The sequence below is a fragment of the Haliaeetus leucocephalus genome, unplaced genomic scaffold (assembly GCF_000737465.1).
Source record: "Haliaeetus leucocephalus isolate CR32 unplaced genomic scaffold, Haliaeetus_leucocephalus-4.0 Scaffold2, whole genome shotgun sequence".
NCBI lineage: Eukaryota > Metazoa > Chordata > Aves > Accipitriformes > Accipitridae > Haliaeetus > Haliaeetus leucocephalus.
In genome coordinates this window covers 10,901,480-10,916,412 of record NW_010972438.1, presented here as the reverse complement: position 1 = coordinate 10,916,412, position 14,933 = coordinate 10,901,480, and the positions used below count along the sequence as shown (strand labels likewise).

The 14,933-nt window shown below is 55.4% G+C and overlaps 3 protein-coding genes across 3 annotated transcripts in view; 2 read left to right on the top strand and 1 right to left on the bottom strand.

Moving 5' to 3' along the window:
• IMPDH2 (IMP (inosine 5'-monophosphate) dehydrogenase 2) overlaps window positions 1–11,770 on the top strand; it is an 18,341-nt gene extending 6,571 nt beyond the window's left edge. Inside the window, exons 4-16 of the mRNA XM_010573435.1 lie at window positions 16–117; window positions 453–527; window positions 969–1,175; window positions 3,366–3,453; window positions 4,073–4,272; window positions 5,359–5,449; window positions 6,193–6,288; window positions 7,688–7,759; window positions 9,981–10,124; window positions 10,345–10,489; window positions 10,575–10,718; window positions 11,105–11,188; window positions 11,510–11,770. Of these exons, the coding sequence (XP_010571737.1) occupies window positions 16–117; window positions 453–527; window positions 969–1,175; window positions 3,366–3,453; window positions 4,073–4,272; window positions 5,359–5,449; window positions 6,193–6,288; window positions 7,688–7,759; window positions 9,981–10,124; window positions 10,345–10,489; window positions 10,575–10,718; window positions 11,105–11,188; window positions 11,510–11,531 (1,470 nt within the window). The 3' untranslated portion in view covers window positions 11,532–11,770. The remainder of the gene's footprint in view (window positions 1–15; window positions 118–452; window positions 528–968; window positions 1,176–3,365; window positions 3,454–4,072; window positions 4,273–5,358; window positions 5,450–6,192; window positions 6,289–7,687; window positions 7,760–9,980; window positions 10,125–10,344; window positions 10,490–10,574; window positions 10,719–11,104; window positions 11,189–11,509) is intronic.
• A 678-nt stretch (window positions 11,771–12,448) lies between these two features.
• Window positions 12,449–14,602, bottom strand: NDUFAF3 (NADH dehydrogenase (ubiquinone) complex I, assembly factor 3). The gene is made up of 4 exons (XM_010571216.1): window positions 14,331–14,602; window positions 14,161–14,227; window positions 13,709–13,809; window positions 12,449–13,514 (listed from the first exon to the last, which is right to left on the bottom strand). The coding sequence occupies exons 1-4, from the start codon at window positions 14,427–14,429 to the stop codon at window positions 13,419–13,421; spliced, it is 363 nt and encodes a 120-aa protein (XP_010569518.1). The 5' UTR covers window positions 14,430–14,602; the 3' UTR covers window positions 12,449–13,418.
• Window positions 14,552–14,933, top strand: part of DALRD3 (DALR anticodon binding domain containing 3) — an 8,742-nt gene continuing 8,360 nt past the window's right edge. The window contains exon 1 of the mRNA XM_010573422.1: window positions 14,552–14,890. Coding sequence (XP_010571724.1) covers window positions 14,552–14,890 — 339 coding nt within the window. The remainder of the gene's footprint in view (window positions 14,891–14,933) is intronic.

The following is a 14,933-nucleotide window of genomic DNA, read 5'->3' as shown; positions in this document are numbered from 1 at the left end:
CTTCCTCCCCGCCAGGACCTGACCTCGGCGCTGACCAAGAGGATCACCCTGAAAACCCCGCTGGTCTCCTCCCCCATGGACACGGTCACCGAGGCCGGCATGGCCATCGCCATGGCGGTGAGTGCGGCCCCGCGGGGCGGGCGCGGCCTGCCGCCGCCCCGGGCCGGTCCCCTCTGCCGCCGTTACCGGGATGGCGGGGCGCTGGCCCGGGGCGGGGGTGGAAATGCCGTGCGAGGCACAGACCTTTCTGCTCTGGGGTCACCTCGATGCTCCAGAGATCCCCCCCGAGGCGGCGGGCAGACACCCCGCTCGCCCGCCCCCGGCTCTGCCGCACCGGCTACCCCGAGGGCGGCCGGGCTGGTCCAGCTCTCCGTGCCCCGCTGCTGGATCTGCCCGGGGAAGGGCCGGGGGGGGGGTTTGGCAGCGACTTACGGCCGCCTTTGTGTTACCAGCTCACCGGGGGAATTGGGTTCATCCACCACAACTGCACCCCGGAGTTCCAGGCTAACGAAGTGCGGAAGGTGAAGGTGAGTGGCTGGAGCGGCTTCGTGGAGGTGGGCAGCGGGGTTTGGCCCTGCTGAAGGAGCTCTGAGAGGAGCTCACGGTTAAAGCGTGCCGATCTTGGCATTTCAGAACGGTAGCGCTGCCGTGGTTGCCCGCACGAACCTCTTGTTGCGTGTTAGGAGCTGTCCACGTGCAGGCTGGGATTTGAGAACTGCCAGGCCTCCTGGCCTGGGAACGTTCCCCATAATTTCAGGCAGGAGGTTAGCCTGGGAACTCTTGGGAATCTAATGCTACTTGGGTGAGCCTTGGTGCTGGTTTGGGAGTCATCCTGTCGGTGAGCACATGGCCAGGTTGGGTGTTTGCAGACCTTTGTGAGCGGCCGCAGTAACCACAAGGCACATGTCCGGCTTCTGCTCGGTCTGGCTGTGCCACTTAGCCTGGCTGCTGAATTTGCTTCTTTTCAGAAATACGAGCAAGGATTCATCACAGACCCCGTGGTGCTGAGCCCCAACGACCGAGTGCGAGATGTGTTTGAAGCTAAAGCTCGTCACGGATTCTGTGGGATTCCCATCACGGACAATGGGAAGATGGGGGGCAAGCTGGTTGGGATCATTTCATCTCGAGATATTGATTTCCTGAAAGAGTCGGAGCATGACTTGCCTCTTGGCGAGGTGAGAAGGGTGTGTCAGCGCCTGATGGATGCGAGCGTTGCGTTAGGAAGCAGCGTGGCTTGTGATAAGGAGAAGGGTGAGCGCGTGGCTGTGAGGATGCTGCACCAGCTGGAGGAAGCAGCTCCACGTTAGCTCTGTGGGTCCATCTTTAACTGTATTTCCAGGGGAGAGTGTCTTGTTCATTTATGTGCTCTCTGCGACTCCTGCAGTGCAGATACAGGAGAGTGGCCGTGCAGTTAGCGTTTGCATGACTCCTCCTGTGGGGTTATCTTTCAGTGTTGTGAAAGCCATCCTCTCTACAGCTGGTGCTCTTCCCTGGTTCAGTAATTAATTCCTGGTGTTCCTGGCTGCTGCTGTGGTCCCAGATAGCATGCTGGCACTGGCCAGGGCTGTAGCAGCTGTGCTGTGCCCAGCAAGCCCTCCAAGCACTGACCTTCCTTTTCTGGACTACCTTTCCCTGTGTGCCTCATCTAGGCTACTTGCTCTTTAAAATACCCCCTGAACTTGGAGACGGCAGTTTAGCCTTTATAATGCTACCCTGTGAAACTCCCCTCATACAGGAGAACGTTCTCTGTGATGCCTATGTTGATTCCTGTTAGTTCTGGCATTCCTGTTACACGAGCTGTGTAACCGTAGATCTGCGGCACTGTCAGGTTACACCACCGGTACCTCTTGTCCAGGCTCTGCTCTTCACTCATGACTATTTTTAGCTCTTGCTGACCAAACCTGGTATCGCATGCTCATCCCTGTTTGGTTTGAAATCGCCTATAAATACCTGTAACAAGAATCTTAAACCAGGAGTAGGTTATAAAAGTGCACATGGCCCTTTGAAGCGATGCTGGTCCATTCAGAAGAACCAGATAAGAATCTCCTCTCATCCTTTATGTGTGGATCATTCAGCGCTGCAAAGTTGGAAGCTTGCTGCTGTTAGTGTTTGGTGCTTGCCTCTGTCACCAGGCAAGGCTAGGGAAATGAATGGTCTCCTAGATCTCTCCCTACTCGCTGTCCAGCAGTCGTCCTACTGAGCAATTCATTGCCATCCAGTTAAACACACAGGTCTCCTGTAGCTCGGGAAGCTCATGGATCCCACAGGCTTAGGGAGTGTGTCAGGGCATGTCCGTGATTCCTCAGGCTTTTCCTGAGATGTGAGTTCTGTCACAGAGAGGATTTTGCGTGGATGCAAGCAGGGTGAACCTCTTTCCTGATGCAAAATGTCTGTTCTGGTGGTATAAATAACTAAAATGTTCCCTCTTTTCTTTGTTGTGTGCAACTAATCTACTTTCCTTGAGGGTTAGAGAGTGTTCCCTTTTAGCTTTGCTGGGCCTTCTTGAGTAACCTTTTATGAGAACATCCCATGTGAACTTTGTGATCGCAGAATGCTGCGGGTGGGAAGGGACCTCGAGGTCTCTTGTCAAGCCTTCTGCTTGAGGCACGTTCAGCTGGACCAAGCTGCGTGGGGCTGTGTCTGTGTCTCCAAGGATGGAGGGATTTCGCTGCCTCTCTAGGCTGCTCTTCCAGTGTTTGACCACCGTTGCGGTGAAAGCTTTTTCCTGTATACCACATTAGATGTTCCCGTGTTCCAGTTTGTGTCCATTGCCGCTTGCTGTTCCACTATGTTTTGGTGCTTGTTTGTCAAGAGCAAGCGTGGGTGATCATGTTTGTTTGGATTGAAGCGACTCCTTTGCCCTGTTGACCTTGCCAGCAGCAGCGGTGGGTTATTCTGAGCAGAGCCCTTCCAGAGCCTGTGTGCTGCGGCTTGTTGCCTGAAAACAAGCTTGGGGGTAGCGTTTCTGCCAGAACAGCATGGGACTCTGGAGGTGTCTCCAGCCCTTATTTGCCTGTGCTCTATTAAAGGGGAGGGCTGCTTGGGTGACATCCTAAACGAGGGTCATCCGAGAGTCGTCCCTTGTTTCTAGGTGCTCTCCCTCAGCTTGCTGAGGCCCTCTGCCATCTCCTGTTTTCACTACACCGATGGGTTTGGGGACTGATGGCTGCTACTTGCATGGGGACAGGCCATATGAGGCTGTTCCTGTGTGTTTCTGGAGGCGTGTTGCTGTGCTGTGGGCTTCTTTGTCTGTAGAGCACTCCCGCACGGCTGTTGCGGAGCATTTCACGTGGGCAGAGGAGTTCGGTATTTTCAGATCAGTGCGAAGGAGTTCTTGTGACTTTTTATCTTCTCCCTCCCACCAGATTATGACAAAGCGGGAGGATCTTGTTGTGGCCCCGGCTGGCGTAATGTTGAAAGAAGCGAATGAAATTCTGCAAAGGAGTAAAAAAGGTACCTGTGAATGTCTGCAAAGTGAGGGAGAGCCATGGAAGCGCTGGGCTGGGAGCAGTAGTGGGTGAATGTGGGCACGCGTCTGTCCGTGGGTGGAACGTGGGAGAGCTGCGTTCCAGCACGGTGAGAGGACAGTGAGGAGAGAGTGCCTGCAGCCCTCTGCCAGGGTACAGAGTTCACATGCGTTCATCTCAAATCTGTTTGAAGTTGAGGGATTCTTGGCAGCCCAGGAGCTGAAGAGCGCCTGGCTGTCCAGCCACACATCTTCAATTTTCTATTCTGGCCTTCACATTTTGGCACTCAGTTCAGCTCTGTTAGGGTTTGGTAGTTTGACTTTTAACACAGTGTCGTGATTCTAATTATTAAGAAAGATGCAGTTTTTCTATGGTCAGTGTGAAAATACTGAGTCCTTCTCTAGTCCTGCAAACTCCTTGCTCTGTTTACCGAAAAAGGACTGCTGACATCTGCAGCCAAGCAAGATTTGGTAACACACACCTCTTTGAGTCTCCACTTTGTACCAGTTGCTGCCTGCCTGATGCTCCTGGTCTGCCGCACTGCTCTGGGCTAATGTCTGTCTCCTGCAGAAATCTGCAGTGATGTTCTTTCTGTTGGTTTCAAGGCAAGCTGCCAATTGTTAATGAAGATGACGAGCTGGTGGCTATAATTGCCCGCACTGATCTCAAGAAGAACCGGGACTACCCTCTGGCTTCTAAGGATTCCAAGAAGCAGCTGCTCTGTGGTGCCGCTATTGGCACCCACGAAGATGACAAGTACCGGCTAGACCTCCTGGTGCAGGCTGGCGTGGATGCGGTAGTGCTGGTGAGCCACCCACAGGCATCACATTGGCCTGGGGGGTTTGGGTGGGCTGAGGATCTGGTCTGACTGAATCTCTCTGACAGTGGGGCAGCAGCATGGCACTTAACATCTTCGTTACAGGCCCTTTTGTGTTAGAATATGGCAGTTTGTTGACCTCAGTCCCATTTCGGTTGGAGTCCTCAAATAAGAGGGATTCCTCCTGCCTGGGAACTTACTGACCTTGAGGGATTATGTGGGGTGCATCAAAGCCCTGAAGGCTAAGGAGAGAAACGTTGTCAGTTAATACAGAATCTTCTGCAAATGCTTATTGCAGTCTGCTGCCATCGTCTCTGATGTTCCTAGCTGTTTTTGAATATTTGGCTTCTTACAGTTTCCCTTCCATTTCTTTGGTGTTTGTTACTGTGTTATTCTCTTAACTGCCTGATGTTCAGGAATGGTCAGTCCAGAGCTGCTTTGCTCGTCTCCCCTTCTGGCCTGTAAGCTTTCGGGCACAGCCATCACTGCCTGTATTTGCACATTGTTTTCTCATTGATTGTTAGCTTGTGAGTCCACCGTGCTCTGAGGGCATGGCTGAGCAGCGTTGCAGCTGGAAATATTTAACAGACACTGCGAGTTGGCTGGGTCACGGAGGTTGGCAGGGCCTGAGCACTCAGTGGTCAACATCTGGTATTTCAGCTGCTCTTCTGCGCAGCAGGGAGAGATGCATCTCCCTGCCAGCCCTGCTGGGTTTCACAAGGAATATCTACCATTTTACCTGTAGTTTGAGACAGGCCTGATGGTGTCCTGGTGGTAGAGCCAGACGGTTCTTACCTGCAGCCAGATGTGCTGCTTGTTGCCTACTGTAGAAGCCACAGGATTTAAACGTGAAGGATATTACTGAAGTCTTTACGATAAACTGCCTTGGACAGGGAAGGTACGTTCTTGTCTTGGCAGCAGCTTCTCCTCTGGTTCTGTGCTCAGTTTGAGGAGTCGTCTTGCCCACTTAGCAGAGACCCCAGTAAGCAGAGTGAAGATCTGAGGCTCTTCTGGAGCTGTATTTGTAATATTTTGCAGAAATTGTCATTGAAATTCGTTTTATTTCTGTTGCAGGATTCCTCTCAGGGGAACTCCATCTTCCAGATCAATATGATAAAATACATTAAGGAGAAATATCCTAACCTACAAGTTATTGGAGGAAATGGTAGGCATGTGTTGAAGACTGTTCTTGTCTTTAAATTACATTTGTTTCTTAGACATAGAGGGAGCTGCAGGGACGTGAATGAAACAGTCGTCTTGGTAAATGTCTGTGAACTTAAAATGGTTTCCTCTGGCTTGTGGAACAGAGCAAGACCACTCTGCAGACACAGGGCAGTACCCTGCCGCTGCCACAGCTGCAAATATTTTGAAACCTTTGTTTTGCAGCACAGTGTGCTACAGTCCTCTGTAGCCTGTTACACATTAGCTTCTTTTACACACCAGTTTAAAATTTTGGATGGTAATAATAATAATGAGTATTGCTCAGTGTGGAAACCTAATGGAAGTTTTCCCTGCCTCTTGACAGCAGAGTTCAGCAGTCCTTGTCTTTGCCTGGCTGGTGTGTTACTGGTGCTGCTGTTAGCCTGTGCTCTGCCCTCCCTACCTGGTGTGGCCTAGAGAGTGCTTGGCACCATGCGGTGACCTCTGCTACCTCAGCCTTTGGGTGTAAACGTGTTGCACAGTAGCCTAAAGGGCCACTGTCATCTCACCCACTGGGGACAGCTGGGACAGAAACTCATGGCTGCTTTTGCAGATGGGCCTGGTAGCAGTGGACAGCCAGGCCTGGCTCTGACGCAGGCTGGTGCCCTGGGTAGGGGATGTTCGCAGCCACGGGGGAAGCACCAGGGCAGAGCAGTGTCGCATGCAAATCTGCTTGTCTCTCTTCAAACCAGTTTCTGCTCCCCACAGTTGTGACTGCTGCTCAGGCCAAGAACCTCATTGACGCAGGGGTCGATGCCCTGAGAGTCGGGATGGGCAGTGGCTCCATCTGCATCACACAGGAAGGTGAGAGAGATCAGCCATCTCCTAAATAGGCTGAAGAGAGACATCTGTTTAATAGAGATTTCCCTGCTGAAAAGCAGCATAGGTGGGATGGACTTGTGCCATTGTAAGGGCAGTGTCCAACAGCAAGCTATCTTTTACCTGCTTCGTCTAGGACGTTCTCATCACCTGGGTCAAACCTTTGGGGTGGCAGCAGCAGCAAAGGCATTTCCCAGTACTGACCGAGACTGAGTAGAGCAGGTGTGGCACACGTGGCTTTGCCCGAGAGGAGCTGCAGGCTCGGTGTGGGATGGGGCTGGCGGGCAGCTCTGCAGGGAGAGGGTCTTGCTGGGTCCCCAGTGCTGACGGGTGAAGTGCACTGGGCTGTCTGTGCTCCCTTTCCCTCTGGCAGCAGTGTGCGTGATGCTTGAGTATTGGTCTGCTGGGCTCGATGCCTTCCTGCAATTTCCAGGCCAAAATGGGATTTCTGGCCGTTGTCTCTGCAGTTAGCTGGAGCTTGTGTGTGTGGGGCAGAGGCCGTGTCACCCTTAGCTGAAAGGTGGAGAGGGGTATCCGCAGGGCCTGGAGGAAGGCTTCCTTGAGGACAGGTTCAGTCCTGTTTTGAACCTGGCAGGTGAGGTGCAGAGAGGTGGTGCAAGGCGCTGTAGCTCACAAACACAGCCCCTCTCTGCTTTGCTCCTTGGTCCTTGCCACGGGAGGCAGCAAGAGGGTAGCTGATGGCTGAAGGCCCTGCATTAGCTCTGCTGATTCCAGCATGGAGCCTTCGAGCAGCCCTGGACCTAGGCTGTGTTCCTGCTTTGCCTGCCATGGGAGCGCTGGCTGTGGGGGGTTTCCCAGTCAGGGCAGTCTGTCTCGGGTGACCTTTCTAGGGAGGTTGTGGTGTCCTTGGGCTGATGCTTCCATGGCCCGAGCAGAACCAGGACACACGTATCGCCCTCTGGCTCTGAGGCAGAGGACCCACTGAGGCCTGCTCTGTTCTGCAGCAGGGTGAATGTCTCCAGAGGGTGCCTCCCCTGGCTACCGTGGGAGGTGGGGTTGGGTGCTGGTTTTGGGGAAGGAACAGAGCAGAGGCAGAATGTGGCACTTCACAGGAGATGTTGTTGCAAAACTCTTAACCACAGCTCCCCAGGTTTTTGTCCCTCTTAAGGCAAGAACTCTGGCCCTTTGGGTTAGGGGGGGGTCACCTCTGTGGACAGCTGCTGGGGTAGGGTGAGCATGTGCTGTGCACAGCTGGGCCCGGCTGGCTTGGATCTGGCCTCTGGTTTGGCTCAGGCTAGGAAGGGTTTGCAAGGTCAGCTCTGTCCCACACTGTATGCTCTGCCTAGTAGCAGGTCACTGCTGGGGTCCTTTGTTCTGCTGCTGTTCTTCTGTCTCTAAAATCTGTGTGTTTGTTTTTGTTTAGCTGCTCCAAAGATCCCTCCAGACCTAAAGTCCCACAGCCCCAAATGCCCTTCTACTGTCACGGGCACCTATAGTAAGTCACTTGCCCTGTTCCCAACCCTAATTACGTGTCTTGAAGCAGGACCCTGATTTGGCTGCACATGGCCCTACTGCTTGTTTGAGAATAATTTAGCTGTAGATGCACTTGGGGTTTTGTGGCTTTGGATACTGGTTTTGAATCTGAAATGGAAGCTGAGAAGCCTTTCTGAATTCCTAAAGCAGGGTCTGAACTGTCAAAGCTGAGGGCACTCAGGCCTGTCCAACCTCCACTCCAAAATCCAGTTAGGAGCCTGACTGGGCTTTCTGACTGCATCTTCTGGATCTCTAGCCGGGCATGCCCCTGCTGATCCAGTGCTGGGAGGTGATCACTGAGCAGTCAGTCTTTGATCCTGCTCTAAATCTGGCCCCAGTTGTGGGACAGTTATACACTGGCTAAGCTTCACTCGAAGCTACCTCCCCTGGGGTTACAGAGGGACTTAACTGCTTACAGCCGCCTTGGCAGCTGTGTACCAGAACCATGTCTTTCCCCACCGACACCTGTGGAGAGAAAGGGCTCTTCCCTTGCCCAGCACAGGGTGCAGCGTTGTCTGCTCTGTACTTCTCCAGTGCTACCAGATCAAGCAGTCACCTGAGGTGAGCCTTGGGTTTTGCCCTTTCTCCTAGTTTTGACGCACCTCAAAGGGAAAGAGGTTTTTGTTAAAGATCCCAGGTTTTCTCTAGCAGATGATCTTGTAGGGACACCCTTTGCAAGATACGCTAAAAAAGACAAACCCTCACCAGACCACTTGGCGTGTGTGTGCTCTGAACCCTGCTTTGGAAGCCTGCGCTCTGAAGCTGTGGCACTGGGCACTGGGACATTCGGAACGGTGCGATGTTCCCAGGGGCCCTGAGCCAAGCTGTTCCTTAAAGGGCTGGTCTCTCTGATTGCTCTTGTGAGGTTTCTGCAGGCCCTGCACTGTGTACAACACAATCACAGAGACTCTGGATTCTAGACCCTCCAAAATTGGGTGCTTCTCTCCACAGAGCTCTTCCCTTGCAGCATTTTGCAGCTGCAACGTGGCCTTTAGCAGTGCAGTACCAAGCGAGACCATCTCTTTAAGACTAATGGCATTCATGTTATAGCTGGCAGACTCTCCCTGGCTGGCTAAGCCCTAGCTTAACGCCAAGTTTTGTTCGATTAAAATCAGTTCTTTCATGATCTCAGCCTGGAGTCTGGCTTCCCTCTTTCAGCAGCTGCTGCTGAGCACTGGGAGAGGAGCAACTGCAGACTCCCGGCCTTGGCAAACCTCTGCCAGGGATGTACGCTGCCAGTGCTGCTGCCAGGCAGGCTAAACCACACCTGGAGTTCACGCTCCAAAGTACTAATCCTGCATGGCCATAATCTTACCCAGTGTATTGGACTAACAGTGACTGGAGAAAAGGCTTCCAGTTAATTGTGGGTAAGGGAAGTCTCCCTGAGAGAAGCTTATCTCAGTGTCCTTGCATGCCTGTGGCTGACAAATGCGTCGCCAGATGTGCCCTGTGCTGGTTTTCCCTCGCACAGTGGGAAGCCTCTTAACTGCTACCGACTGGGAAGAGCAGGTAAATCCAAAGCTAATAACTCCCTTCCCATGGGGCAGCTAAACTTGACCGAATCCTTGCTACATTGTGGGGCAGGAACATAAATTATTTCCTGTAAGCCATCAAATCACCCTGCCCATTTCCTTTTCCACTGCTGCATGTGTGTTTGTGTGTGTGCAGATATATATGTGTATATATATATATATACACATATTATACATACCAGCTCTCTCCCAGCCAGCTGCCTTTCCATGCAAGAAGCACATCATACAGCTGCTGGGTATATGGAGAAGGGGTCTGGCACCACTAGGAGGGAGCAAGCGGTGGGACATGGCTCCAGTGATGCTCTGGAGAGGGGCTTTTGGAGTCTGCTCCCCTTCCTTCCCAAGCTCCCCACACGTCTGCTGTGCACCAGGATGGGCTGCGAGTCTCGGCTGATCCCAGGCATTTGGTCAAAGACCCCAGTCCCAAGGTCACCCACAGTTTCTGGAGTAGAGGGCCATGAGGATGTCCTAGCAGGCATCTCCTGGGCATCCGCTTCTCTTGCAACTCGGCCTAGGGAAGGAGCATCCAGGGATTTGTGCGTTCCCGAGTGCTGGAGCATGTGTGTGCTGGAAGCCTAAAAGGGCCTGCTGGGGAGGGAACGCACTGCTGCATAGGAGCTGACCATTTCTCTGTTCTCTCCCTGCCCGCAGTGCTGGCGTGCGGCCGCCCCCAGGCCACGGCGGTGTACAAGGTGTCTGAATATGCCAGGAGATTCGGTGTCCCTGTGATTGCAGATGGAGGGATCCAGACGGTTGGGCACATTGCAAAGGCCCTCGCACTTGGGGCCTCCACAGGTGAGTAGCGCATTGGGCAGCTGGGTCATGCACGTTCGTAAGGAGTCTCTTAGGAAGGGTTTCCATATGGCATTGGATTCCGGGCACGAGGGCATATACCTGCAGGTGGCTGGGGGCATGGCAGGGGTCCAGCATAGTGCTGTGCCCAGGGACCCTGAGGGTTTTGCGGTCACAGCCTTCCTGCTGCTGACATGCTGTTCTTGGTGCTCTCTTGTGCTAGTGATGATGGGCTCTCTCCTGGCTGCCACCACGGAGGCCCCAGGTGAGTACTTCTTCTCAGATGGAATTAGGCTGAAGAAATACCGTGGCATGGGCTCACTAGATGCCATGGACAAGAACTTGGGCAGCCAGAACCGGTATTTCAGGTAAGAGATGGGACTTTGGGGCAGCAGATCAAGCTTTTGGGGCATCTCTGCTTCATAAACTTCCTTGATTTGTGCTCTCATGCAGTGAGACAGACAAAATCAAAGTGGCCCAGGGGGTCTCTGGTGCAGTGCAGGACAAGGGTTCTATCCACAAGTTCATTCCGTACCTGATTGCTGGGATCCAGCATTCCTGCCAGGATATTGGTGCCAAGAGCCTTACCCAAGTCCGGTGAGTGCTTCCCCTCGCTTGTGCTCTGGTTAGGTCACAGTGCTGCCATTTGAGGTCCCTGGGCAAGCTGTACCCAAGCTGCAGTGTGTTCTGCGTGGCCTGACCTTGCTGTAGCTCTCTTCCCTCATCTCCAGTGCACACTGTGTCATAGATTTGCCAGCCCTAGGGATGCAGGAGCATGGTCTCCTGTGGCATATTCAGCTGGCTGGGCTTGAAATGTTGGGGTTACCTTACTCTGCCTGGCTCTTAGGAGCACAGCAAAGACCATTCTGGCTGCAGCTGGAGGAACCAGTGTCCCTTGTCCCAGCTGCTCCAGCTGAATGTGTGCCAGAGCACTGTCTTTCCTGGATGCTGGCTGGCTTGTGATGGGTGTCCTTCCCCCTCAGAGCCATGATGTACTCGGGAGAGCTGAAGTTTGAGAAGAGGACGACGTCTGCCCAGGTGGAAGGAGGGGTGCATGGCCTCCACTCGTAAGTGCTGCTGGCAGGACCTGTCTCCCCGGGATGGGTGTCACAGAGAGATAAGCGCAGCTGTCCGGTGCCTCAGCTGCCTTGCCACTGGCTTCGCATGCTGCTGGCTTCACCTGCCACTGTGCAGCTGGGCTGAGCCACAGCATGTTGTCTGGCGTGGGCCAGCACTCCTCTCGCAGCTGGGCATGAGCAGAGGAGCTGGTCCCTGCCAGTGTACCATGGGCTGGCAGGGCAGGAGCCATTCCTAACTGCGCCTTTGGTCCTTGCCCTCGGTGAGGTGGGTCGGTAAAAGGTCCCTCTGGTTTGCTGCTCCCTTCACAGGTATGAGAAGCGCCTCTTCTGAAGGAGGTCCGTCTGTGTCTGTCATCGTGCCACTCAGCCCTGCGCCACCCTGTGCGGGAGCTGCTCTTGCTGTAGAAGTGCCATTACTCTGTGGGCTGCCTGGAGCTCCCTGTGTCCCTTGGCTGCTTCATCACCACGTGAGAGGGCCCACCTGCCACCCAGAAGTAGTGATCCTGGGCTGGCACCTGGAGCCTTGCACGTGTTGGCCATGTTTTACAATAAAAGAGGAAAAGATGTGCAGTTGGTGTCAGCCCAGAGCCCTTCTTCCTTCTGTACTGCCCTTGTTCTACTTCCTTGGCTCTCTTCTTCGCTTCCTGCACCTTCTCAGGAGCAGCTGATGGCCCCAGAAGGGACATGGTGTGCGTGAGGGGGAATGGGGAGGGGACAGCCCCAAGACAGGGCTGAGTGGATAATGCAGTGCTGGGTGTTTAAAAAAAAACCTTCATCAGCGCAGAAAACAAGTGGCTGCTGGGCAAGAAGGCAATACTGCTGGGAGCACATGCCCCAGCAGCTGCAGCCCCTTGGGCTGGTCGGTGTGGGTGGTACAGATCACTTGCCCAGGCTTCCTCTATAGTTTGTTTGCCAAAAGGTGTGTGGACAATGAACTTGGAATGGCACAGGATTATAAAGGAGCTGGCGGTTGCATTTCTGCACTCCTGACCAGTGCAAACCTGCCTGGCTTGGCTGGATTACCTGTGCTTGCAACACCACGTGACTAAGGTATTTTCCACCTGTATCAGTGGTGTGTGTCATGTCATTTTCCCCCCCCAACCACATGCAAATTAACTCCAGCTGAAGAGCGCGTTTACCATCAGGGTTTTGTGTCTAATGTTTTTGACTGAAAATAAAAAAAAAAAATCACTCTGCAGCACAGTGACGTCAAATTACATTTACACATGCTAAAACCAGAGCCTCGAACTACAACATAATTGTGTCAAACATTCACTAATGCAGCTGACTCAGGGCTGGGGACTGCAGCCACGTCCCCCACCCGCTCCTTGGGCCCATGGAGGTGACAGGGTTTGGGGGACAAGACTGTGATCAGGTACATGCACCCCAGTCCCAGGGGTGGCATCCACAACCACATCCCAGTGCAAGGTTAGGGGGGACAACAGGACAGTGACCCTCTCCATGTCCCCTGCTTGAGCTGAGCCTGCAGGGAGGTGGGGTGCAGCATCCAGGGACCACCTGCAGCTCGAGGCTGCACAGGGGACAGCAGCACTGTGGGGCGGCACAAAACCCCACAGGAGAGCCTGGGACAGGCCAGTGCCAGCTGGGACCCACCAGTTGCCTGTGCCGGCCGTGCTCAGGGAGCTGCTGGCAGGTGGCATCCCTGGCACCACATATGCTGCCCAGGGAGCAGCCACAGCCCATCCCCACCACCCAGCCAGCTCCACAGGGCAGCAAGCACACACACCATCAGTGCATTATAGCCTCGCTCTGCTGTGCATTAACCACTACGCAATTGCTTTGTACTTCCAATTTACATGTATTTCCCTTGTGGAGCCCCAAACGTGCCCGGGGGTGTGCAGCTCACCCCACCAGCCTCTACCCTGCCTTGGGACAATGGCTTCTTGCTGCCAAGGCACCCGGCACCACCTCGGCAGAAAAGCAGGGCTGTGGGTGAGGTGCTGCCAGCAATGCTCATGCCTCGTGCCATGCCCTGCAGCCCCCAGCCCAGACTGGGCAAGGAGGCCAAGAAGCCAGGGACTTCGGGGCAGAGCAGAGCCCACGCATTTCACAGCACCTTCCTGTGTGCAGAGTCACTACCCAGCCAGCAGCTCCAACAGTTTAGTCCAAAGCATTTCTCCACCGGGAGCGATGACGCTCGGGAGCTTCAGGCAGGCAAGGGAAAAGCTGCTCAGCTTGCGGCCGTGGCAGGCAGCACCTACATCCCCTTGTAGGTGCCCCGTGGAGGGATGAGCCCAGCAGCTGCCACGCGCTTTTCACTGGTTAGGAAGTTGAAGGTTGCACATGCGTTTGGCTGTGAAATAGAAAAGGGAGGCAGTGAAGCCCTAGTCCTCTGACAGGAGATGCAGCCTTTCCCCATGGGGCACACAACCCCCTCCCTCCTGTCCGTCCTTGGGCAGGCAGAGCCTAGGGGGGATTCCCAGTGCCACCTCCTCCCCTTTCACTAGGGCGCTGCCTGTATGCACCCCTCTGCACACCCCTCCTCACCGTGTCCTGCACTTCCACAGCAATCCCGCTCTCCCGCATGTGCTTCAGCATGGCAGGGTGGAGCCGCTCCACCCTGTCTCCTGTGCCCAGCACCAGGATCTCTGCAACCAGGACATGACCGCTGGCAAGGGTGGGCAGGGCTGCCTTGGCCCAGACCTGCCCTCCCTGCAGAGACCAACAGCTTCCCCACAGCCGCCCCTACAGGACCCCAAACAAAGAGGAAGCCCACCCCGCTGCACCCCTCCTGCCCCACTGCGCCCCTCCAGCTGCTGCAGAGCAGAGGGATGCCAGAGAGCAGTTCTTTCCCCCAAAATGCTGGCGAGGTGCTGCGGGGTGTGCTGGGGCAGACCTGCACTGGCCCCGAGGGGCAGCCAGGCCCTGACAGCCCGCCACAGCTCAGGAGCCAGCTCAGGCAGGCTGTGACAGCACAGGGCCCTGGCCGCCCCACGTACCTATTTGGGGCTCCAGCAGCCGGAACAGCGACAGACTCTCATGCGAGATGTCCCTGTAGGAGCCAACCTGCAGGGACACCAAGGGCACTGAGCGGGGCAGACCCCCCTGGGTGCTTGCCCACAGTGTGGGTGGGGGCCAAGCGGCCCAGGCCCCACCGCCGGGCACTCACGTTCCACTGGAGGATGGTGCGGGGCAGGACAGCGCAGGGTCCCACCACCAGGTCCCCGCTGATGGTGAAGCCGCGGCTGCTGTAGCCCTCGATGAACATGGTGTTGGGGGACTCCGGCTCCAGCACCGTCACCCGTGTCCGCTGGTAGAGTTCGTCATCCGCTGGTGTGAGGCGGTGAGCCCGGCACGGAGGCCTGTGGGGACGGGGAGCGGCAGGGATACATGGGGCCCACGGCCAGCCCTACAGCCACCCCGCAGCGAGCCCCACGGACGGCCCACAGCTACCCTCGGCAGCCGCACAGAGAACCACAGAGAACCCCACAGACACCCTCGGCAGTCCCACAGAGAACCCCACGGCCACCCTCGGCAGTCCCACAGACAACCCCACGGACACCCTCGGCAGTCCCACAGAGAACCCCACAGACACCCTCGGCAGTCCCACAGAGAACCCCACGGCCACCCCACGGCTACCCCCGGCAGCCCCACGGCCACCACCGCGGGGGCCACACAGCGGTCTACCCCCGGCCCAGGGTGACCTCCAGAGCCCCGGTGCCCGTACCCGTACCCGCCCGCCACCCGCCGTGCCGCCGGTCCCAGCAGCCGC